This window comes from Thunnus thynnus, chromosome 17, assembly GCF_963924715.1.
Source record: "Thunnus thynnus chromosome 17, fThuThy2.1, whole genome shotgun sequence".
Classification (NCBI taxonomy): domain Eukaryota; kingdom Metazoa; phylum Chordata; class Actinopteri; order Scombriformes; family Scombridae; genus Thunnus; species Thunnus thynnus.
In genome coordinates, this window is record NC_089533.1 from 28,512,821 (window position 1) to 28,539,430 (window position 26,610).

The 26,610-nt window shown below is 40.6% G+C and overlaps 1 protein-coding gene across 2 annotated transcripts in view; it reads right to left on the reverse strand.

Moving 5' to 3' along the window:
* Positions 1–26,610, reverse strand: part of prr12b (proline rich 12b) — a 40,436-nt gene that overhangs the window by 12,097 nt on the left and 1,729 nt on the right. For both annotated transcript variants that reach the window (XM_067615974.1, XM_067615975.1), the window contains exons 2-7: positions 16,263–16,420; positions 13,202–13,363; positions 8,468–12,990; positions 5,859–6,065; positions 3,279–3,353; positions 808–1,630 (exon numbers count right to left, since the gene is read on the reverse strand). In XM_067615974.1, the coding sequence (XP_067472075.1) occupies positions 808–1,630; positions 3,279–3,353; positions 5,859–6,065; positions 8,468–12,990; positions 13,202–13,363; positions 16,263–16,420 (5,948 nt within the window). The remainder of the gene's footprint in view (positions 1–807; positions 1,631–3,278; positions 3,354–5,858; positions 6,066–8,467; positions 12,991–13,201; positions 13,364–16,262; positions 16,421–26,610) is intronic.

Genomic DNA, 26,610 nt, shown 5'->3' on the forward strand with positions numbered 1-26,610 from the left:
CTCCTCCCTGAATTCTGCACCGCCTGCTATCCCACAATGCCTTGAGAAGAGATTCTTCTACATGTAAGTAAGAAGTGTATGGATGAGTGAGAAACGTGTCAGATGTGAAGCACCACAGCAGCAATGAGAAAATGATAAATGGACTGCACTTATATAGCACCTTTCTAGTCTTCCAACCACTCAAAGTGCTTTACATGCATACATTCAGCCATTCACACACACATTCATAGACTGATGGCTACTATGCAAGGTGCCAACCTGCTCATCAGGAGGAGAATCTAATGCATTCATACACACTCACACACTGATGGCACAGCCATCAGAAGCAATTTGGGTTTCAGTATCTTGCCCAAGGACACTTCAACATGTGGACAGGAGGAGCCGGGGATTGAACCACCGAGTGAGGGATCAAAGGTCATGAGCCAGGAGTCAGCGGACAGTCTGAGAAAGGACTATCTTTGAACTGAGACAATCAGGTTACAAACCCCCTCCCATATACAACCACCTGTTTTTAAAGACTGAAGTTCCATAATCAGTTCACATTATGACAGGTGAACCAACTCCATGACAACTGAGCCATTTGCTGATGAAGGCCGCAAGATGTGATTGAAAGCTCTGAAAAACCCTAGTGAGTGGACCTTGAGTTAAGATAATTTTGTCAAACTACTCCAAGGTCAAGAATGACCTCAAAGACAAAGATATGCTCAGACATGATATCAAATTTTCGAGTAGTGGGGTTCACTTTCAGCTACTTTTCCTTGTTAAAGACAATTCTAAAGAAATATATATATATAATAGACAGATTACCTTCAACCTTCAGAACCTCTGACATCTGCATTTCAGACATCCTCTCCTCCTCCTCTTCCTCTTCCACCTCCTCCTGCTCTTCCAGAGCCCCGTGCTGCAGATTCTGCGCATCTCTCATCATTTCTTCATTGTCTGCAGTCTCCTCTCCTCCCTCCTCTTCCTCTTCATGTTCTCCTCTTTGCTCAGCCTCTCTCTCCTCTGTTTCTTCTCTATTCTGTTCTTCCTCGTCCTGTGTGTGATGCTGAGTGTATGTGAGAGCCTCCTCTTTTCCGGGCTCCATACTGGTAGAAGGGATGAGTGGAGGCATGGCAGGAAGAGGGGGGCTGAGCGGTGGCTCCTGTGGGGTAGGTGGGGACAGAGTGGATGGGGCCTTGACCATGGCAGAGGCCATGGCAGCAGCCAGAGAGTGTGGAGTGTCGTAGAGGGCAGAGATGGCAGATGAGATGCTCTTCTGCAGGTCCTGGTTTTTACTGACCGAGTCTTCCTCATCAGAGGAGAAGGAGGGCAGCGTCTCCAGGTTCCTTTTCAGCTCCTCATCCAGAGGCTTGCAGGGACTTGGGCAGCTGCTGAGAGCCAGGTCGGCCCCCTCACCCTCCCCTTCCTCACTGAATGTCCCTGGAGGCTGCTGTGGTGGAGTTGATGGTAGGGGAGGAGGTGGGGATAAGGGTCTGATCCCTCCCTTCAGAGGGGAGCAGGGGTTCAGGGCTTCTTGCTCACCTCCATCATGTCCTGGTTCAAGTCCTGACTGTTTCTTTCCTGTCTTCAGAAAGTCCAAAAAAGAGGCCATGAAGCCAGGTTTGAAGTCAAAAGCCTTCTCATCAGCCTGCAAAAGAGCAGAATCTCATCACTGATGAGTGATTTATGGGGTTGTAACTCATTGTCCACTGTATTGGTATGGTTTGCCAGTTAGCTGTATTACTCTGTATACTGCAAAAAACAGTTTCAACTAATAATTTTGTCTCATATTCACCTGTTAAGACTTACAGTAACTGTCTTTAGAGCAGCATTAATATATTTTCTGAACACTAGGTGGCAGCAGAGCAAGATAAATGAAACCCTGACTTCTAATCATCAAACTGTTGCCTATTTCCACATCCAGCAGACTCAGAGGAACATTAGCATTTGCTTTGAGTCATGTTTGTGTTCACCTAATGAATCTAAGTCCAATATTAACTCTCCCTTTAGCCTTGGTTTGATCTCCATCAACTCCTGAGAAAAACTGCTAAATGCTTGCAGAGTTGTGAATAATTATTTGTGAGTTTGTCACTATGAGAGACTTTTAATAATTTCATTATAAACTATTCTACTACTACTGTGAGATACTTCCAGGTGTTCCCTGTATAGTTTCCCATGTTTCATGAATTTTCTAGAAATGAGTTCTAGTATCTTGACAGACAAAAAGAATAAATGTGAGAGATCGTGTTCTGCTAGAACCAAGAAAATGATTCTAAGACATTTTTAGGACTGCAACTAAAATTATTTTCATTTTCAATTATTACTGAATCTGATCAGTTTCTCCTATAAGCAATTAATCATTTGGTCTATAAAATTTTCTGACCAAAAAAATCAAATGTATTTTGTTGTATTTTGTTGTCAGACAAATAGTCCAAAACCTAAAGATGTTCAGTTTATAATCACATAAGAAAAGAAAAACAGCTAATCTTTGCAATGCCAGAACAAAGGAATGTTTAGCATGACTGACTAATCAATATTCAATACAAGTGCAATTGATATTTTGTCTGCTGACTAATTCATTAATTAACTAATAGTAACATGGTCTTGTATTGAGAGCAGGTTAAATAATCTCTAATATAATTAGAAATATAATACATAATTTATAGTCTTATCATTCCTGAATGATCTGCCAGATCTTGTGTTATTTCCAAAGACTGACACTAATTCAATTAACTCCAAAACATATGTCAGAAGGTGTGCTCACTTCTAGAGCTATCTTAAATTTAAAAGCATTTTTAATCGTAAGTTTTTGAGTAGAAATAACAAAACTGTAAATTTTCACTTTCAGCAGTTCATACAGGCCTTAGACTCTAGGCTATAGGTAATAAGGCTTAACAGACAGCAGGTGGCAGAAAGGATCCTGCACTGAAAAATGTAGTAACCGTGGCAACAGCTGCCCTGGTAACAGCCATCTCTCTCCTCTCTCTTTTGTCAGTCAGAAAGAACTGGCTGTCAGTCAACTATAACCTCCTTCTCTCCAAACCTCAAATCACAAAAAGATGACTAAAAATTAAAGAATTGTGTTTCTGGTCTACTACAGACTAAATCATTTCTTACATTTACATTTACATTTTGTGCCAAATGCTACCTTTTTCACAGGTATTGGCTTAATTTAAGTGTGACGGCAGAGAATGTGTTGCTCTCTCTACCAGAGGCTTGAGTTTGAATAGATGAGGTATGAATTATATATGAAGCTCCTGGCTTTGCTCATTTTTGTACAGGGACAAGCAACTTACTGAACTGGAGAGTTTCTGCATAGCAGCCCAGGCTTCAGGATTCAGTGGATCGTCAATTTCCTTCTTCCACGTCATCTGTGTTAACATCAGAGAAAACTGATTTCAAAAATTGATTTAGCAAAGGTTAGGTCACACTCTTTAGAAATGTTGTTAGGTAGAAAGTTGACTTTTTCTTTATGTGTAGAACAACCTAATGTAATTCCTTTCAAGATGTCCATAGATACCCGTTCTCTTGAAGATTTCACAGTGGGAGTTGCATATAATCAGGAACACATTTATTGATCAGGATTATATTGAAGAGAAGAATGTGCATACAATGTCATCTAAAAGGGCTATAAAGAGCAGAAAATATGAATTATGTCTTATTGCCATAGTTAATATCTACCAAGTTGTGGTCCTATCATTTTTGTCCCGTTTCTTATTGTACTCCAAAATGAGGAGTTTGAGCCTGATACCTACATGTGTAGCTAGATTTATCAGTAAGAGCAGCGTAGAAACTGGAGTCATTTTTGTATTTTCCCCCCACATTTTAAGGAACAAAAAGTAATGACAAGTTAACATAAACTTAATTAAAGTCATTATATTTAAACCTGTAGTGCTGAACTTTTGTCTCCCCCTTCTGGCAGTGAGAGTAATTACACAAACACTGTCAACATCATCACCGCAGACCCCTGACACTTTTTACGTGAGCAGGTCCCTGCCCTGGCAACGCAATGTGGTTGGGGAACACTGAGGACAGTCAACCCTAGTGGACAGTCTGCCCCAGTCGACAGTCACAAACCAATCATTGCTGGTTGACATTAGAACATCACTACCAGTGCGCCAGCCCACAGACAAGAGATTTAGAAACTCCAGTATACTGTGAAATACAGAGAGATTCACCTGGCAGTGATAGACTTAATCAGCATTGTGTGAAGTCGTTTGGCAAAGGCTTGAATGTAACGGATGTTCATTTATATGTAAAAGTGCCGCATTCCAGCTTTAAATTTTGGTTGCAGCTCCTTTGCAGTCAATGACTGACTGCAGCAGACACTTGCTGAGACCCTGGTGATGCTCTGTCAGGTCTGTATGTACTGCATTTCTCTGTCAGCTCAGTCATGCTTAGTTGAAATGAGGTCTTGTGACTGACTTGGTCAGTCAAGAGCATTTCAATGTTTGGCCCTTAAAAACTCCTTAGCTGTTTAGTCTGTACCATGGGAAAGATCATTTTTCCCTGCTACATTGTTATAAAATTGCTGGACTTGGTTTTGAAAAAGTATTACAGATGTGAACACTTTCAACATCCTTGAAGCTGAGTCAGCACTATAACCTCAGTCACTGGTTAATGTCAAATCCAATGTGCTGGGATACAGAGACAGCACAATAAGAAGATATCTGTCCAAACATGAACTCACTGAACTGTATATCAGTTTGACTTGATTTGGAAACGAAAGGTGTCCCTTCACAGTCAAAATATAGACTGCAGATACAGTATGTCTCACTGCTGCTGAGATAACTAGTCTTCATCCCACTCTAAAATTAAATACATAGTTGAAGCTATCATGCACAGGTCTTCTGCAGCTCCTTCTCCCACACATCCTGACAACAAGGAGTAAGTAACAGACTTTTAACAAACAATAAGATGTATGCAGCCTACATTATAGAATGATAAGGGATTTCTGATTAACATGGGGATGAATTATTCTAAAAGGACAGTTTCATTAAATCATATAGTCTGTGTGCCAGTCATTTTTAGAATTTTCAGGTAGAAAAAAACATCAGAAACAATAAGAATCATTTTCATGTCAAACTGGTACTTTCTTTTATGCATACAGTATGTATTGGGGAACATGGATCAAAACAAATAAAAAGAAAGAAGCTGAATTTCAGCTGATAAATATTGGTAAAGCAATAATTGTCTTATTCTGTATTGATAACATGGATTATGTTCATACAAAAGGTTCTATGAATCTTTTAGGTCAATATCGTGTGGCAGGTTCTGCTCTCCCAAAAAGCCTTGCCTTTGAGTCTCCATTTTTGAATAAATAAATCCACTGTTCAGCCTCAACTTCCTCCTCGAACCATACTCCATTTTTATTTGCAAGCTATTTGTCATTTTGCCTTTCCCCCGTGAAAAAAGTCACTGCATTCCCCCTCAAGCTGTTGTGTATAATTTGACAGGAGAGATGAGAAAACTCTCAGCTTTGGTCACACATCACACAGTGCCAGTCCATTCAAATTTGCATGGTAAAATCTCTATTGAATTCATATTAAATACTCATCATCCTTTCAAACCTTTGAACATTTTTATTTGGAATTGAAATTAACTACAAATAAATTTACACTTCAAATAGGTTTGTTTTTCGCAACAAATACAAGTCTAGCATTTGTCAGAAAAAGAATGAATGAAGAAGCTTTGCCGGTGCAACTAATGAGGGGGAATCTCGCTAAGCAGATTAAACTGAACAGTCACTTGACGAAACTCAGTGTAAACTATCAGTCAAAGTATAGATACTAACTAGCTCAGGAGTTGAATTTGATTCATGATTCAGGTGTTCCTATTGCAGCAGTTTTTTGTGAAGCCTCTCAAGAGCTCCTTACCTCTCCAGCTTTCTGCTGCTGCTTTATCATCTTGTCTTGCGTCTGGTTCAGCTCATTTCTGCTGATGTCCATGGTGGTGCTGGGTCCAGGACTCGGGCCCAGAGATGGTGCAGACCCCACCGATCCATCAGACAGAACCGGCTCAGTGCTGGACAGTGAGTCTGTCCTCAACAAGGATTCTGATGGAGGCATGGCAGGCAGTTTGATCTGAAAGACAGACAGCTCGGATGAACTAAGACATTCAGCAGGACTTTCAGCATGTATGCAACATTTGTTTTGTAGTTTGACCATCTAAAATATTTAGAACAGAAGACTACAGGAACTAATATGCACCTTCACCACCTTCTCCGTATTATTTCAGGTAAAAGTGATTTAGTTTACAGTTAATATTCTTCTAAAAAGACACAAAAATTGAGCATCAATCAAATCAGTGAAGTACAGAGATCTTTATAGTAAATACGTAAATACAATATTATCTATAATAAAGTATCAGGTCTCTATCAAGGAAAATAAACGTACATAGTTTAAGTGTATTTAGAGGTTTTTATGGCATTTCTATTGTTTTTATTAGATAAACTACCATTAATACAGAAAACACATCTAGGTGGATCCCTTGGTGGGTATAGTTGCAGGCATAAATGGTGGTAGTTGGCAAAGTAAACATTTCGCAAAATAAGTATAGGCTACACCTTTTAAGTATCAAATACTATTGCCACCAATGGACCACCATTAAGTATTAAACACAATATTCCAAAGCAAGAAATCAATCACACCCTCCCTCTCTCTCTAATTGGCTGGGCATAAGTAGGTGTCTGTGTTCTGCAAAGTTCCATGAAGTTGAACTCTGTACAAGGCAAACAGTAGAATATATCCTCTGCCTTCATCAATCAAAAGAATGGGCAGTGAATTTTGATGTGAGTGCATCCTCAGACAATTGCAAAAATAAAAATAGACTATTTTGAAACTCTAAAAGTGAGACACCCTACCCCTAGGCTATCTCTGAGCTAAGAGTCATTTCCATTGTACCAGTCAATTAAACCTGCTGACAACTGTAAAAAAAAAAATGTAGGGACATTGCAATCTGTGGTCTGCTAACAATGTTGTAGACCTTCAGTTAGAAAGTTTTTAAAGATCCCCTCCAGACATATTTTAGAATATATAAAAATACTCTGCTTAGAATAATACATTGTGTTTTTTTCCACAAAAAAGTATCAGTTACTATGTTAAAAACCCTTAAAATAATGTCTCCTCCTTCTCCATCATGGAAAAATCCAGATTCTATGAATATGCAAATGTGATTCATTTCAGAAGTTTAACTCCTCTGTTTGTCTCCTACTTCACCGAAAAGTCCACTCTCAGTAGATGCGCACTGGAGGCTTCAAGTTTCCACATCACACTTAAGTTATATACTGGCCCTCAATTGGCTCCAAACTAGATGTGATGTCACAAATCATGCTAGTAGGTACGCCCCTTAATCTCAGATTTACAGTGAGTACAGAGAAACTTTACTCGTTCAGCAGGTAATTGTGAAAACAAACTCTGCACATACATCAAGCTCAAACATCCAACTGAAGTAACAATAAGCAAAACACATTTTTGAGAGGAGGGTGACTTTAATAACAATTTAGATTTTTTAATCTGCTGTTGTCTTGCCTACATTTTGACACCAGCGAATGTCCTTAAAAACTGAGGTCCTTAACAAGAGGAATTATTACAGTATTGTGCAAGAATCTGCTAGCATGAAGGAAGCATTCATTTACCCAGACCTGATACCAAATAAGTCTTACTTGAGATAATTAAGAACTACTCTGACAGTTAACACTAATTCCTTGTTGGTGTCTATCAATGTGATTTATCAAGTATAGCAAATTAGTCCTAACTGTCCCCAGAATTCTCAGAGTGATACATTTTGTTCCTACGTTAATGTACAATAGAATCAAAACATTTCATCAGCACTCTGAGCAAGGACAGACAACACCTATAGCAGTAACACTACACTGCCTAAATTGTTATTGAAGATCACCTTTCATCTACCGTACAGATTTAGTGTAAGCTTTACCTTAGCTGGTGAAGGCCATTGAGAATCATTATTTTTGATAGTTTTGATAAAGTATACTTTTACCCTTATTGCCTTTAGTCTAAGTTATTTATCATATACCCACACGTGATTTTCTATATTTTATTTTGTTTCACCTAAAAGGATGAGGTTCAGTATCACTTTATTAAATATACCTGTTAAATCTCTCATTAAATCTATTTAGATTTAGCTTTTAATAATTTACAAAATGTATATGTAACATTTAAGAACTAAAACTTAACCAATAACAATTGTTTAACTTTAAAGTTTAACTTAAAGTTAAGTTTACCAAAAATTAAAATTACACAAATTACATAACACTACATCTGTAATTTGGTTATTGATTTTTTACATTTCTAAATGCCATAAAGGGTGGGTTAAGTCATCATCAGAGAACTTTTACTCTTTGCTGAGAGTGCACATAGGAAGTTTAATAAAATCCTATTCCAACCCCGTTCTACCTTTCTAGGAGTCACTATATGATTCTTGATAAATGCAGACCCTGATTGTCTCTTCTTACATCTCTGTTTACCTTGATAGGTCTGATTGGATCTTGTTGCGGCTGCTGGGACGGTTGCTGTTGATGTTGTTGATGATGATGTTGTTGCTGTTGGTGATGCGGTTGGTGATGAGAACAGGGCACATGCTGCTGCTGATGATGCAGGTGATGCTGTTGTTGTTGTGGTGCTTGGTGGTGGTCTGGCTGTTGTCTGTGATGTTGATGTGGATGATGTTGGAGATGCTGCTGCTGGCTGAAGTGTTGCTGTGGATGCTGCTGCTGATATGGGACACTTTGTGCTTTGTTCATATCACGATGCATTTCCACGAGCCCTTCCTCCCTCCTGCCTCGGCCTCGACCCCTCCCACGACCCCTCTTACTTTCTCCAGGCACTGATCCCATCAGCCCCCTGCAGTAAGGAGGCTCTGGAAGAGGACGTATACGTGGTCTACCTCGTGGGCGAGGAGGGCCTTCACGTTTTGGTTTAGTTGGTTTCCTGCCTCTTTTCTTAGGGCCATCATGGGGGATGAGTTGTTGAGGGTGTCCAAGGGAAGAGAAGCTGGAGGGGTGGCAGAAGTCCATATCACCCATCAGTGGACTAAGCCCACTTACTCCTGATGCCCCCCCAGCCTTCCTACAACTAGACACCAAATCAGGGAGCAAGTCAGGAAGGCGTCGACTGTTGAGGCGAATGTCAGCTGGAACATCAGCTTTATCCTCATCATCCTCAAATTCATACTCCTGCGCATAGTTTTTCTTTATTTGAGGTTGTGGCTCACGCCGCTGTTTAAGTAAGTGAAATGAGCTGGTCTTCAGCAGTTTCTTGGGTCGAGAGGAACAGAAGATAGGTGATGTCAGACCAGTAGCGTTCGAACTTCCACCCACTCCCACAGCTCCCATCATCTTGTTGATTGAACCATCCCCTTGAACTGCTGAACCCAATCCCATAGTGGGAGTTTGGGACTGGATGAGGCCAAGCTGGTCAGTATTCACAGTGGAGGGAAGCTCATGGGTCTTCATAGAGTCAAGGTCTAAGTGCAGATTGCCATTTCCTGTACCTGGAAGGCTGTGGCAATATTGTCCATACCCTTGATCACTGTGATGACTGACCATATCATAGCGCTCTCCAGCGCCTCCTGTTTTTAAGGCCTCCATGCCCTCCTGCACTTGCCCAGGACCCTGGGCAATACTTTCTTGACCAGCCTGTCCTGCCCCAGAATCTCCAGCACAGCTTGACTTGTAATCAGCTGAACAAAACATGTCCTCCATCCCAGGAAAGAAAGAGCGGTCTTCATCATTTAAGAGAGAGTCTGGAAAGCAGATAGATGTTAGAGAGGCAAACCGCTGCTGCTGCTCCTGTTGCTGATTTTGAGTCTGTCCTGCTTTACCTGGTGGGCTCACTGTGTCAAACTGGTGCTGTTTGAGCTGCTCTAACTGGGAGTGTGACAGCTGATTTTCAGGCTCTCTTGGTTGGGGCGGAGGCTGTTGTTGGGGAGTTCCCATATTTGCTGCCATGCGGTGGGAGTGTGGGTGAGCTAACTGAGAGTGTGACAGCTGATGGTGAGTGTGTGCTTGCTGTTGGTGGTGGGCATGTGCCTGAGCCTGGTTGAGGTGGTGCAAGTGTGAGGAGGTGGACAAGCCCAAATCTGGTTCAGAGAGGAAGTCATGGAGATCTGAGGCTGTTTGTTGGGGATGGTGGTGGGGTGTAAGTCTGTGCTGCTGTCTATGTCTGTCTCCAACACCTCCATCTCCTGTAACAGCCACACCAATCCCGACTGCAGTTCTATCCAGAGCTCCTCCACTGTCTCTGCTATTCGTCTGGGAAATTGATTGGTCTAGCATGTCTAGGGGAGACACTGAGTTCTGACTGGCTTGGGTTTGATCTCTTGGCTGCCCTCCAAGGCTGTAGTGGGTATCCATACTCTGAGTCTGGAGCTGGAGTTGCAACTGTGAAGACTGGTTCTGTGGGTGGGATTCCACCCCAGCAGGCCCTGATCCTCCAGCTGAACCCATGATGGCCTGCTGGCTCAAAGGATGCTGCTGCTGCTGCTGTTGCGAGGCTTGTTGGGGGTCCATTTTAGTCCGGGTGGTATGGGAAAGGACAGACTGCAGCATGTGAGTTTGCTGGGGAGGGTCTGGTGGTGAATCCATCAGAGAGAGGGGGACCTGGCTTTGTCGAGCCTGCTGCACATCTGGTGTGTTACACAAGTAGGCATTGTCTGTTCCATCTGAAGGCTTCTTCAGCTCCATGTGAGGGTGGCTGTGTGAGTGGGAATGAGGATGGTTATGCTGAGAATGTTGTGAGTGCTGTGTGTGCCGAGAGTGCTGGGAGAGTTGGGAGTGCTGGGAGTGCTGAGAGTGTTGTTGAGCATGTGAGGATACATGTGAGATGTGATGAGAATGTTGGGAGTGTGGGTGCTGTGTGTAGGGGTCCCCTCTTCCATAATGTACCACAGAGCCCAGGGAGTCATGTTGCTGTTGATGAGAGTGGGTAGTATGGGAGTGGGAAAGAGAGTCAGTGACCCCTCCTACTCCTCCAGCAGTGGACTTTGATATGGTCAACTCTGACTTGGTCTGCTGCTGTTTCTTCTGTGATATTTCTAAATGACTATTCAACCCACTGGTTGCATCACCAATTGTCGTCCCAGGACCTGAACTGCTGGTGGTGTTATTGGTACGAATGACACTCTGAAGGTGGTAGCGCTCTTCTGATATCTTGTCAATGTCATAGGTCACCCCCTTGCCTTCACCATCCCTAGCCTGTGGGATTGGCTGGGGTAGTTGCTGAGGAGGTGGATGATGCTGGGAAGGATGGGGAGTTGAGCTCTGGGCCTGTAGTAAGTGGTGGATGAGGAAATCATCATCATCCTCTTCCTCATCTTGGGAGCGCTCAACTCCTAGCATGTTGGTCTCTGTTTTTGGTTTGGGTGGTGTTGAGTGGTAGGACTGACTCTGCCCTTGCCGTGTATCAGGGAAACCTTGTGGTGAGGACATAAATGGAGGGGAGAGGATGGAGGACAAGTATTTGCTGGCCCCTGAGCCTCCAGGAGACTGTGCAGGGCGAGCAGAAGCGGGAGAGTGCAACCCAGGGCGGCTGATAGCAGAATTGATGGAGGGTGAGGGACTAGACTCATTCAAGTGGTAAGAGCTGCTGCCAGCATTACTAACACTAGCAGCACCACTTCCTGATCCTGCAGGTCCACTTCCTGTTGATCCTCCAGCGCTCCCATACCCTAAGGAAGGACTGTCTGTTCTTCTAAGAGTAGCTGAGCCAAAGCTTGAGTCTCCAAAGACTATCTCTGCAGAGAACGAGCGTCCTCCAGTGCCTAAACCAGTAAAGGCCTTACCTCCAGAGCCCCCTGCTCCAGAGCTCAAGTCCTGGGAATGAGGTGAGTTGAAGCCTCCATAAGACTGGGACATGTGTGTAGGTGGAGGCTGGTTGGGAGAGTAGGACTGGGCATGTTGCTGGGGAGGGGTCTGGCCTTGTAGGCCTGTGCTGGATTTAGCCACAGATGGAGAGCCATAGGTGGAGAGGCATTGCTTGGGTGCTGGCTGTTGAACAGGTGTGGATGACACCACTGGTAGAGGAGGTGGTGCCGGTGCTGACTGAGGCGGGGGCTGCTGACGAGAGGGGGCAGACAAGGAGCCAGTACTAGTCTTGGAGCTAGAGGAGGATGATGAGGAAGTGGAGGAGGCTGATGGTGGAGTGTGAGGGGTACGGGAAGAGGATGATGCTGAGCCTGAAGAGGAGTAGCCACTGCTGGAGCTAGAACTTTTGGCTCCCTTAGTGCCAGATGAGGAGGAGGCAGAGGAGCTGGAGGAAGATGAAGTGTAGGGAGTTTGAATGATAGGTCGATATATCTGTGATTCTGTCCGTGGTGATGGCTTGGGGTCTGAGGATGGGCTCTGCTCCCCTAGGGGACTGCAGGACAGTCCAGCATGCCGGTGGTGACTTGCTATTTGCTGGTAGCCCGATGACCCACCACAGCTGGCATATTGCTGTAGGGGGAGTGTTGCGGACTGGGCTGGGGATGAGCGTTGGTAATGCTTGATCACACTGTCCTGCCGGGGAACCGCCCTCTCCTGAGGAGGCTGGGACTGAGGGGGGGCCGTGGGCAACAGGGCTGGCGTGGAAGAGAACATGGAGGCATTATAAAGCTGAGAGGACTGATTGTGAAGTTGGGAGGACAAAAGGTTGAACTGGGGAGGGGGCAGGTGGCAACTAGAGGAGGTCGGAGGGGCTTGGGTTTGAGGAGGGGCTGGGAGCTCCTGAGAGCCCCGGTAGGTGGTACTCTGGGAAGACAGCAAGCGATCAAATCCCAAGCTGGACTGGGAGGGTGTTTTGATGTGCAGCAGGGGATCATGGGGGGACAGCAAACCGTTGGAAGTTGGGCTAAATGTAGGCGTGTCCTGCAGGGATAGTGAGGGAGTGAAAGATCGTCCAGAGAAGGAGCCAGGATGCTGGTATGCAGAAAGGGCTGAGGAGGAAGGGAAGGAGCTGGAACCCGGAAGTGCCCCTGAAATAAAGAGCTCCGCTGGGGCTGGTGTATGCATTGCTAAAGGACACAACATTACATGGTCAGTACTGGTCAGTACAAATCACTGCAAATCTATTTTTGCAAATTAAATGAATACAAATTATTTTGCTAATGATTATTATTTACTATTTATGAATAATAGCATATCACTCAGTACCAAGAACTAAAACTACAGCAAACTATATTTTTTTCCCCAGGTGTAGCATTCCCCTAACAGGTTGACACTCACCAGTCTGCCAAGAGGGAGTGCGAAACTGAGAGAGAAGGGAGGAGGCAGAGGGTGGAGGCTGTGGACCCCGGGACTCCAGGGCTGATATCAGATTCATGACGGATGGATCAGGACCCGAGGGGCTGGCATGGTGGAGGCCGGCATCAAACAGCCCTGACAGGCCTGGCAACAAACCACAAATTTAACTTATTTACAGTTTTTTACAAATGTTAACACACATTTCTCAATACTGAGTTTACTTTTTCAAAACTCTTCACACAGTCAGCACAACAGAATTCAATGTGGACTAAACTGTGGATCACCCTCCATTGCTTTGACACAAAATTCTTTTTTTTTAGTGAGAAACTCTTATTATGTAGATCACTGTGTTGCAAAAAGCTGAACAACATCACACAGAAAGGCCACCATCCTCCCTTGGCTGCAAATTTGTGGTGTCATCTGTTCACATCCTGAATCTCTGCACCTTCCTATTATTTTTCTATTTGGACAGAAAGCTGTTTAAAAGATATGAGACAAGTAATCTAAATAGCTGAGAGATTGATGATCAATCACCCTATCCTCCATTTATATTTCACAGTAACCAACTGTTTGGCACATACCACCACTGTACCTGTATGCACAAAAACAGGAGGTGTGCCTGGAAATGCTCATACAACCAAGATGAACAAGATGTAGCACAGTCATGGTGTTTAACGTTGTGTATCTCTGCATAATCACACAGTGAATGAACAGACACAGTAGCAACTGATTTTTCTCAATTGTGAAAAAGCTTGATAATATTGTGAGCAGAGGATTGTTAGGTCTGCATTCAGTGTCTGTCCTTGTATTTAATACTGTTGGCAGGAGGGTTTGGTGTTCATACCTGCACATGCCCACCAAATTAGATTGCAACTGTACCATCTGGTCAAGAGTTAGTGTGAGTCAAATGACTCCAACCCTTATGATTTTGGCAGCCACTTTTCACAAAATATGTAAAATAATTGATGAGGAGCAATAAACCCGTTTCCAAACTGCCAGCCTGGTTTTGGAAATTTAGGAAGTAAAAAAGCTCTAAAAGTCCTGAGGAAGTTGAAAGTATATGGAAGTAATTGAGAATGATTGAATTCCATCTATTCATTGATTATCTATACCCATTTATGCTTTTGCAGGGTCATATGCAGACCTGTAAAGTAAAGAGGTGGGGTCCACCTGGCCAAGTCAACAGTCTACCACAGGGCTGACACATATAGACAGGCAACCATTCACTCTCACATTCTCACCTACAGGTAATCAAGGGTCATTAACACCCACGTAGCCATGGGTGTGCCCAGGTGTGCCTGTGCTACCTAACTCTAAAGCTTGCACACCCAGCATAATTATAAAAAAACACAGCCAGTCTGGGCTGTGCCTGCTCATCGGCCATTTCAACTCACGGCCCCACCCCACCCTGATTGATTACATTTTTGACCTGTGACGGGCTGTCACAGCTTGTCTGACATTTTTAGTCCTGAAAATGTCTTCATTCCTGACTTGTTTTCAAGCTGTGTTTTATAAATTTTAATGAATCTGATAGGTGCATTGATACTTTTTGATGTGAACATAAGGTTTTAGATCTGTTAATGTAATGAGTTCAAACCTGTATCAGAGTATAAGCTTTGTTGGTCTGTAGTCGATATATTTTTGAGTTGGCTACTGTTTCCCTCCTAACGACCCACTCCTCCATGTATGTATGTGTCTGTAAGCACATCAGACATATTTCTAACAAGCAATGAGCTGATGTTCCATCATATTCTTGCTATGGGATGAAACTTCAGCTCTGTAGAAACAGAAAAATAACATTAATTTACATTTTAAGTTCAGTTAAATATAGTATCCACACTATCTGGGGACATTTCTATTACTTTTGTGATAAATATGCACGTCTTTGGATTTAAAGCAAAGTTGAACCTACAGTAAGCAGTTGGTCCTGTGCGTACTGTAATGTGCAAATTTTGCCAGAGTTTGTTTCACTAAAGTCCTGAAGCCACATTTCCTCTCTGATTTTCATTCAGTTCTGCTTAAGTATGGAAGCATTGGAAATAAGACATCCCAGCTTAGCTGATATTTCTTATTGTTTCAAAAACATGAAGATGTGTAGACACATGTAAGTCATACTAATGTGCTTTTTGTATAAATTGTGCTTTTTGATCACAGAAGTAATTTTTGAAATGGGACCTGCTGGCGCAGCTTATTGTGTTCTTGGCTGAGGGATTGTGAATGTAATTATAGCTTATAAATGAAGCTAAACTTTGTTAATCTCATACTTTGCTCTACTGTTGGATACATGATACTTAATTTATGTAAGTGGAATGCTGTCAGTTTGTTTTGCCATGTTGTGGCATTGTGCAAATATCTTATAGGCTTAGCCTAAAAAAACCTATGGTTGTGTGGTTATTAGAAAATCTGATGTGATTAACATTGCTTTTATGCAACAGTTGTGCTATAATGTTATTGGGAAAATCATTGCAGCATTAAATGAAGAAATGATGTTGCAGCTCGCCTCTGCCACCTTATTTCTTTCAACTATCACATGTTGCTAAGCAAAAGTAAACAAAACCAGTAGCCTGCTATTGATACAATGAATAGTAGGCAAATACTAATACTAATGAGATCTTAAAACAACAGTAAAAAAACTGTTATGGTTGATCTACAAATCACTTTACTTCTTGCACAACTTATATCCCACAGGCACACTTAGATTAATATTTCTGTCACCAATTAGCCAATGCAGTTGTAATAGTGCTAAAAGTGCTTATTACAAATGTCATACTTAGAATCAACTCCAGACCTATTGTTAGCTCTTTTTGCATGAAATAATGAAGCAACAAAACACACTAATCTAAGAAGCGTTTGAGCAGCTAATCCAATTGTCCTTGGTACTCTAAAATGTGGGGACCATTGACACAAACATATCTGATGCGAATAAAAATATCTTAAAAGCTGAGTCTGTCCTAATACAGACTGCACTGTACATAGAAATAAATACTGTTAGATTTGATCTAGATTTGTATTTCTACAGATATACCATCCGATGAATCCTTACCAAGTGTGCGTCCGGCAGCACCCCAGGCCCCGCCCTGTCTGGAGCTTCCTGGGTGGTGGTTGGTTGCATAGCCCTGGAGGGGGTGAGGGGTGCCATAGCCTTGCCGGTGTAGCAGCTCTGAGTCTGGGTGAGACGACCTGGAGCTCCCATACACGAGGCTGAGGACACATGGTTATAAAGTTTACACTGGACAAGCCAGACTGTTGGACCTACAGGTTAATTTACCTGTTCAGTAATAAATTTAAAATCTGTTGTTCTGCATCTCCTCTGCATATTTGAAAATCCTTCTTTATAAACATAAACTTGTCTATATGCAATATATACTGCATGTCTTTATTTAGCCAAAGGGGAAAAAAAGAAAAGTCCATCAACATTTATTTCATTTAACAAATATATATGGGGTTTGAAGAAATGATGTGTGGGAAGGTTTTATGAATTAATGAAGGTATTACTGGTAATGCCTTTGGCTATATGAGATGATTGCAGATAACAGGTTGGTTCTGGTAGATAAAACGTTGCCACGTTTAAACCTTTTTTGACAGCTTTCTGTCTCTTTTGCATCACATCAACGAGCACTGGACTGTTTTGATATTTAATGGTGCATGGTAATGGTTTGGGACAGCTGTCTGGAGCAATCGTCTCCAACACGCATGGCCACGCAACTTGGCATCATTGATTATGATGGTCAGAAAGCTGATCTCAAACATATTATTATCACTATGACACCGTTTTAGCCCAATATGTATAATCCACATCCATTTTACATAACCTTTTGTATTTTTTATTTGTGTAGTTGCTAACTTCCAGATAGCCATCAATTCATTTCACACGAGTATTAAAACAAACCTGAGTTAGGTAATCCATCAGTGCTGAACATGACTGATTCCTACTGTACCCCAATAAAGTCTCTGCAAATTGATTCTTGTACATCAAAAAAATAAATGGAAAAAAAATGGCTGCTTGGAAAACAGGAAAAACATATTCAAGAACATCAGGTTTTATTTGTCATTGACTCAAAACTAGTGTAAATTATACATGCTACAGCGACATCTAAAAAAATAGGAGACCAACCACAGCTGATCCCCAGGATCATGTCACTTTTCCTCACACCTTACGATTCGCCATTCCTCAACACCACAGAGGCATTATTTTCCTCATAAGAGGTGGAAGGTTTATGACCACCAGCCACATGATCAGATGTCTGTCTTGGACACAATGATGCTGGATGTCTGGACATATCTGCAGAAGATGGATCAGGCATGCAAAAGGTTTTTTCCTAGGTGTATTGCAAGAGAGGACATAAGCTGTGATGCAGGGGCCAGCAATTCAGTTCAACCATGGGCCAGTTTTTTTCAGGATTTTTCATTGGGGGGCATTTAACCGATGCAGTTGAAACACAAGCCTATATGTTTTGTTCATGTCTTTTAAAGGTGCAGTGTGTAGAATTTAGTGGCATCTAGCAGGACGGACATGGCAGAAATGGAATATAATATTCATAATTATATTTTCATTAGTGTGTAATCACCTGAAAATAAGAATTGTGTTTTCGTTACCTTAGAATGAGCCCTTTATATCTACACAGGGAGCGGGTCCTCTTCCACGGAGCCCGCCATGTTGCACTGCCATGTTTCTAAAGTAGCCCAGAGCAGACAAACCAAACACTGGCTCTAGAGAGAGCCTTTCATGTTTTTTTACGAGTTTCACAGTCACCATAGGTTCTCCTACAAGCTTGCAAAGGGAGGGGTACTCAGTTGCAATCTGCAACCTCACTGCTAGATGCTACTAAATCCCACACACACAACTCCTTTAATTGTTTACATTGTTTAGGATTTAATCTGTGGGCAGATGTAATTTTCCACATTGGTAAGTGAGAGTTTATTTTAGTTCTCATTTGGCTAAAAATTACTCATAAGTGTGAATATATGTTTGGCGTTGCAGTTTGAGACACACACAATAAACATTGGCCTGCTTATTAGACTTAGTTTCTGCACCATGACCTCTTCAAACAGCGTGGTGCAATCGTTGTTTTACTGCTTCTCCTGGTGTCAGGGCAGGGTTATTTATTTTAGTCAAGTTAATTCCATTGGGATTTACATGAGTCTTGTATTTATTTTGTTATCTACCGTAGATTAGTGAAAAATTCAGCAAAAGTTTTGATGTAAATATAATTTGGTGCAAACATATTTGCCTACCACTGCTGTAATGTCAATAAGAACTTGTGGCCGAATGCAAAAGACAGAGTTGACTTGCACTGTTAAGTTTGTATATATGTGGCTATCCTATACATGTATGTATAGTTTTGTATTACACTACTGGAATTACTTTAGTTTCATTTTGTGCACTTGGAATTACTTGATGCAAAAATGGCAACAAAAAAAATCAAGCCTACTGTAGCATTTTGCAGCATTGCAGATTCATGTCTGTGACATAAACTGTAAGGTAGCACCATCCATACAATAAAGAAGTGTCATTCTTTTTGTTGAAATAGAATCTTGGTTTATGCAAAATGAATACATACAAGCTACTTCAAGACAACAGTGATACATATTGTAATGCTACCTGTTAGTGTTATTTTAGGTCACCGTGTAATAAGTGACAACATTTTCTTGTTGGACGACAAATCTTATCAGTGTTCTGGTAGAAGAGATGATCCTGAGATATGGATGAAGTGTATTGGTTGCAATAGTGCAGGGATGTGAGATTAAATGTTGTGCTGAGCTACATGTCGGTAAACAGAACTGTCTGTCAGTGTTAAAAAAGTGACTTCAGTACAGAGAAAGGTCTGTTACCAATTGTAAAAAAAATATATATTGTAATGCTACAGGTTGTTAGTGGTTTTTGGGGTCATTGTTTTATGAGTGGTCAGGTTTTCTTGAGAGAGCTGACCCTGAGATGATGTGTTTTGATTGCATTAGTGCAGTTTGGATGTGAGATTAACTGTTGTGCTAAACTGCATGTTGGTGAAGAGAACTGTGAGAAGAATTCTGGAAAAGCAATTTTTCAGTATATAAAAATGTAAAATGTATTTACATTATGTCACAATTGTAAAACAAACTCCATACAATTTTTTTTTTACACGTTCAAGTGCAGATATGCAGATGTTCAGGTTAGTGCAAAGGGACAATGTGTGAGGTGTTTAATCCCATGTCCATCAGCATAGCAGACATTCCGGGGTGGACAATAGTATTGAAAGCAGAACTGAAGTCTATAAATCAATCTCACATAGTTCCCTCTCCTGTTGTGCAACTGGCTGAGGGTGGTGGGCAGTACCTTGGAGACAGTCTTGTTTGCAGATCTGTCTGGCCAATAAGCAAACTGTAGCATCTTTGATCAAAAGTCTCAGCCTGTAGGAATGCCACCTTATATTTCCCCACATCTTCAGTAGTAGTAAGCAGCAGTATATTTGTTCAAAGCAGCGCAGATGTATCCAACCATGGTTCCTGGTTTGGAAATGACTGTACAGTCACTGCAGGGATGATATCTGACTATGAAGCTTGTCACTACCTCTGTAAACTCACTAATGCTTCCATGGCTAGACTGAAGCACATCCCAATCAACATCTCTCAGAGCATCCTGCAGCGTAGCCTCTGATTGGGCAAATGGTGGGGTGATGAAGGCTCTCTCGTCTCCAAAGCTTCCTATACAATCCTTTGTTTATATTCTGGTATAATGAAGGTGGTGGCGTGGTCTGACTTGCCCAATGGTGGGAGATTATTAGTCTTGCACCCCTGCATGGAGAATAACAAAGGTTCAGAGTCCTAACCCTCCTGGTGGCACTTGTGATGTGTTGACAGAACTTTTTTAAGGTTTGCTTTGTTAAAATCCCCACCCATGACGACGGTAGTGTCCAGGTACTTGTTCTGGTGCTGGTTAGGCAGAGATGATGACCAAAGTGAATTCCCATCAGATCATCAGATGTACCAAGTTAAGTGAGCAGGAGAGAGAGTTTTGTTGTCCACATGATAATACCAGTTGCTGTTCATCATGAAAGACTCCACCAGATTCCTTTGATTTGTCCATAAGGAAAAGAGAGAAGTACTCCAATGGTTGGATGGCTTGATCTAGCACCCAGGGAGTGAGCCATGTTTCAGTCACACACAAGATGTTACAGTCTCTAACCTCCCTTTGGAATCTGTTCCTCACTCAGTCTTGTTTTCCAAGGACTGGACATTTGCAAATAGGATACTGGGTAGGGTGGATGTTTGGGCCTGGCCCTTTCATTGTAATTGTTCTCCACTCTTCATCAAGACGGTTCAGGCGTGATCTCTCTATTTATCCTCCCAACTCCCAATAGGCCTTGGTACCGAGAGAGAGCAAGAGAGAGCAAGAAAGAATGAGAGAGAGAAAAAAGCAAGAGAGTGCACGAGAGGGAGAGTGGGCGTGCGTAAAAACTAAACTTAATAGAAACCAAAACTCAATTTATTTGGTACTTCCTTGTGGTTACTTAATCAAAAAATACAGACTGACTCTCCAGTGACCTCACCTAGATTTCTGAGAGGTGGTGCAATGGACTAGGTACCTGCTTATTGATGACCTACTTTAATTACAAATTAGTATGGTGTTGTTGGGGGCATGACATGACAGGGAGTGATGAAGAAAAATGCAGCAAAGACTGCACCAAGTTCAAGGTCATTACCGCAAAATAGTCTATAAAGTTACATAATTATTGATCAGCTTTTTTCCCCCAATCATATTGTTTCTTCAATAATGTAATCATTTTTCAAGTGTGTCTTAAAACAACAGTCAGGAGCTCAAATGAACATTGAAACATGTTTGTCTTGCTGTAATCATTCCTCCTGTTCATACTGACCATTAGAAGATCCCTTCATAATGCACTTACAATGGAAGTGATGGGGGACAAAATCCACAGTCCTCCTTCTGTGCAAAGATGAATTAAAAAGTTCATCTCAAGCTAATACGAAGCTTCTTGCACCTGAAGCACCTGACTTGTTTTAAGACACACTTGAAGAACTGTGAACCTATCTTTTAATTGTAAGTACGAACAGCAAAGTTATAGCGCTTAACAGTTTAGTTTAAGAGGTTTGAATTTGGCTACAGAGCAGTTTGGGTCTTTACCTTTTCTCTTTTCCTCTAAAGAGCTATTTGGTTTAGATTCTTACAAATATCACAAATCATACTGCAAGCAGCAAGAACTGTAAGGAAGAAACTACATTTCATGATTGTTATAACTGAAAAGCAAAATCAAAAGTTACATATATAATACTTTAGTTTCATGAATTCATTCATATTTTTTATTCAATTACATTCACGTTAGGTGGGTAATGTACATATTACAGTTGCAGATGACAGAAGATTATTCTTCTATTATCTCTTACATATTAATGCAACAATTCCAACACTACACACACACACACACACACACAAACACCTAACATAAAAACAAGGATGTATGAAACTGGCTAACAAAATGTATTGTTAATACCTGAATCCTTTTCTATTCATACATTAATATGCAGAGTTGCAATTGTCACGTTAGTGTATAAATGTTCATTCACTCGATTCTTATTCCTGTTATTATCTGCAATCTGCTGCATTGACCCAATTTCTTTATAAAAACAAGTTTTATCTTATTTCTGCTCTTGTTTTCATCCCTTACAGAGTACATTATGGTACTTTTCAATCAGTAAAAGTACTTGCTTCCCTCAGTTAACCTGTCAAGCAATAAATTGCTTCTTCAGATTGTTTTTCGACCCAAAAAACTTTTCCTCAGTTTGCTCCTCAACCAATAAAGTTTTTTCTTGTTTTATTCCAGAACCAAGAAAGGACCATTTGTTACTCAAATGTTTTACTCCTGAACTGTACTTTTGGTCTTAAACCAAGGAAGAATCTGTAAAGGCTTTTGGTTCAGTCTTTTGTACCGACTAACAAAGTTAACGCTTAAAAATTAAATTGATGGTGGACTGTTATACATTTGTTTAGACAGCTCCATTTAAGACACTTTTTTCATAACCCTGATCAGATTGCTGAAAATGTGAACCCATTTGGTAAATTTAAAAAGAAATTCACATTCTCACCACTAGGTACCTATAATTCTACTTTAACCACTTTTAGGAAAATTAGTACAAAGAGATATTGCCTCTGTAATTAAGTCTAATCCTGCATCAAAGTTTTCTAATATTAGTTTTTTGAAGAAGAATTACAGTCTAATCCTAATATTGTTATTAAAAAGGCAGATAAAGGAGGTGCCGTAGTGGTGTTGAATACTACTGATCATGTTGCAGAAGCTGAGAGACAATTATGTAATGATGTTATAAGTTATTACCTAAAAACCTGAGTGAACAGCTTACCATTGACAGAGATAGTATTTGAAGTAGAGCCTTAGAGATGACATGGATTACAAAGGCTCAATATGAGTTTTTTAAGTATAGCACCCTGTCACCCCTGCTTTCTATTTACTTCCTAAGATTCATAAGAATCTTCACAAGAGACATGTGAATCCACCAGGAAGACCTATTGTTGCAGGGAACAATTCTTTATCCGAACCATTGAGTAAGTTTGTTGATCGCTTCATTAAAGTATTGTAAGAACTTTACCATATTACGTAGGGAGACACTGGTCTTAAAATGATTGTCAGAGATTAAAATACTAAAGGCTTCATTTCTGGTAACTTTTGACATGGAAAGTTTATATACTAACATTCCACATGAAGGCGGTCTTGAAACCATGCAATATTTTTTAGAATTGCAAAGAGAGGAATTAGTGGTTGCATTTTTAATGATTCTTACTGAGTTTGTTTTGAGTTCTACTTTTTTCATGCTTAACAAGAACTCCTATTTACAGACTCAGGGGAGAAGCAAGGGGTCTCCCTTTGCTCCTAATAATGCTTATTTGTTTATGGGTCTTTAGGAGAAAAGCTACATATTCAACAATAATCCTTTTTTGAAGAACATTTTTTTCTAGAGGAGATTTATTGATGATGTGGTTTTAGGTTTTACATCTACTGAGGAAGAACTCAGTGGTTTTTGTAACTACATTAATCATACTTTACCATGGAGTATAGTCAAGAGAAAATTCACTTCTTGGATTTATTGATATCTGTGAATGAGTTTTGAGAACTTGATACCTCTATATTTTGAAAAGATACTAACAGAAACATTCTCTTACATGCCCAAAGTTACCATCCTAAGGAATCTAGCCAACATCCCCTAAGGGTAAGGCTAAAACATAAATGTAATAAAGGCAGTGAGTTTGATGTCAAAGCAAGAGAAATGAAGGTAAGATTTGTCCAAAAACGTTACAAGGACCATGTCATAGATACAACTATCAACAAGTCTAGTCCCCTAAATAGAGAACAATTATTTTGCTCATCTTATAGACCTAAAGACAACAGAGTTTCTTTTGTGTCTGAATACAACTATCTGTGGAAGGGTTAAGAACATTATCAAAAAACATTGGGGTCTACTAAAATGTGACCCTCCTTTGCAGCATATTTCTTCCTCTATGCCAGGGTTTTGTTATAAAAGGGGTAAGAATATAGGGGACTCTATTGTGACATCTATGTATAGAGAACATATGAAAACTAACTGGCTCTCTAAGGAGGTATATGGAAATTATAGATATGGTAGATGTACACATTGCTCTAACACTTATGATATTGAAGAGTTATCATAAATCAGTTATTGAAAAGGGAAGCATATTGGATATATACCCTCAACTCCTTGGAGCCACATGGGTTGAATAGGCATTAGACTTGAATCCATTTTTGTAACTTGTGTTTGTATGTCTAACCTACATTATCTCTCTGTGCCTACAGGTGACCTCGTATGTAGGTAAAGTTGAGCCACCAAACCCCTCCTGGCACAACCCCCTTCCCCTCCCTTCCCTTATTAACACAGGTATATTTAATATCTATTCTTTAATAGTAGGCTATTCACCTCTGACTTTTATAATACATCATGGTGGAATGTATTATGTATTTTGTATAGTACCCTCTTTCTTCTAATATATGTTTTTCTACTTGTTTCTACTATTTTTGATTTGTATTTTGTTGTGAAGAAATGCATGTACTTTGTACTCTATGATATTTATCTTATGGAAATGTATGCATTCTGGATCTACTCATCCTCTGTAGTGTTACAGATGGAACAGCCAGACTATGTACTCTGACATTAATTTAATCTCATTATCTTATGGAAATGGAAATGTAATATTTATATTTGCCTATTATTGTTAACTTTTTGAAGTGCATTTGTATTAGGGAGGGTGAACCTGTTGGATTCTCCGCTATCAGCACCTGATTATTTAAAGACATACCTGATGGCAATCAAACACAGAGTGAACCTGATGAAGCAGCATGCAGAACTCATAGTTCGCTCCTTTTTGATTTGAATGTAATTTGTTAATAAAATGTCAATCCTAGTATCCTGGTGTGTATTGGAATATAGATTTTTTGCTTTTAGTTCAGTCTTCAACCAGTAAAAGATTTCCTCACAGAAGTTGTTGTGTTCCTGAACAAAAACAGACTTGCCTAAAGGCTTTTCTTCATTTATTAACCAGTAAAGACTAATATAGGTTTGTTCCACTAGCAGTGAAGGAATTTCTGTCTGTTGTGCTAACAGTTAAGACTTCCCTCTGTTCTCTCCTAAACCAGTTGAGTCATTTCTTATTCACTCAGTCACTTAATCATTTTGTCAGCTCAAGGCTCCTCAGTTCACTCTTTCACCATTTCCTCAACTACCTCTTAATCTGTTTCCATATTCAACTATTCTTTTTCACTCTTGCCCCGACTACTTGCTACATTCATTCAAATCCGTAGGCACCTCAACTGTTCTATTCTCTTTTCCCATCAGAGGCAAGAAGCTGCAATCACTGCTGATGTGCACATGTCAATGAACTCCTATTATAGAGTGTACACTTTGAACATAAATAAAAGTCTGAAACCTGCATGAACAGAATTATTACAGCTGAGTAACTGAATGATCCCAAACATTTATATCTGGGTACATGCTTACTTTTTTCTTATTGTTGTTCATGAAATAACTTTGTTTTTGTTGTGGTGATTGTTCAGACAAGCTAATTATTAAATAAATTATTAAATAAATAAAATAACTGAAATATGAATATAATGATATGGATATAATGTTGCTAATGCTAACCTCAGGGTAGACAGGTGGATACCTGGAATGCCTGGAACAAACCTAACAGCCACTTAAAGGACAGGTTCACAATTTTTCAAGTGTATCTTAAAACAACAGTCAGGTGTTCCTATGAACAGTGAAAGAGGTTTTCGTCTCTGTAATCATTCCTCCTGTTCATACTGGCTATTAAAAGATCCCCTTGTTAAAAATGCATTTAAAAGTTGATGTGAAGCTTATATTCAGCTTCAGCAGTCTGAGTTAGTCATATCAAGTGGATATCTGACACATTTACAGTCTTTTTAGCATCAAATTCCCTCTTTGTGTTTCCTCAGACGGTGTTTCCCTGTTGAGCTGTGGTGGAAGTATAGTAACAAAAAGAGGAACTTTGGCACTAAAAAGACTGTAATGTTGAAAGATATCTACTTGATTTGACTCATTTGGACGCTGAAGCTTCATATCAGCTTCAGATAAACTTTTAAATACATTTTTGCACAGAAGGAGGACTGTGGATTTTGTCCCCCATCACTTGCATTGTAAGTGCATCATGAAGGGATCTTCTAATGGTCAGTATGAACAGGAGGAACGATTACAGCAAGACAAACATGTTTCAATGTTCATTTGGGCTCCTGACTGTTGTTTTAAGACACACTTGAAAAACTGTGAACGTGTCCTTTAAGAGGCCATCAATTAACCTTTAGTTTAGCCCGAGCAGGCTGATGCAACCACGTACTACTGAGAGCAAAGGACAGGAACAATTTGACCACAGCATTAGATCTCCCCTTAAACCAGAGGGTGAGACAGACAATAAAATTAAACTACTGTTCATTTTAACATAAATGTTCCGTTTTTGGAATAAAGTAAGTATTAAGCACACTGCACACAACTCAATTAGCACTTGTTCATCTGCCTTAAAAGACAGGTTCACATTTTCTGTGCATAAATGTATTTAAAAGTTTATCTGAAGCTAATATGAAGCTTCAGCATCCAAATGAGTCAAATCAAGTAGATATCTTTCAACGTTACAGTCTTTTTGTTACTATACTTCCACCACAGCTCAACAGGGAAACACTGTCTGAGGAAACACAAAGAGGGAATTTGATGCTAAAAAGACTGTAAATGTGTCAGATATCCACTTGATATGACTAACTCAGACTGCTGAAGCCTCATATAAGCTTCACATCAACTTTTAAATGCATTTTTGCACTAAATGACTGTGTGGACACACTGTGGATTTTGGCCTCCATCACTTA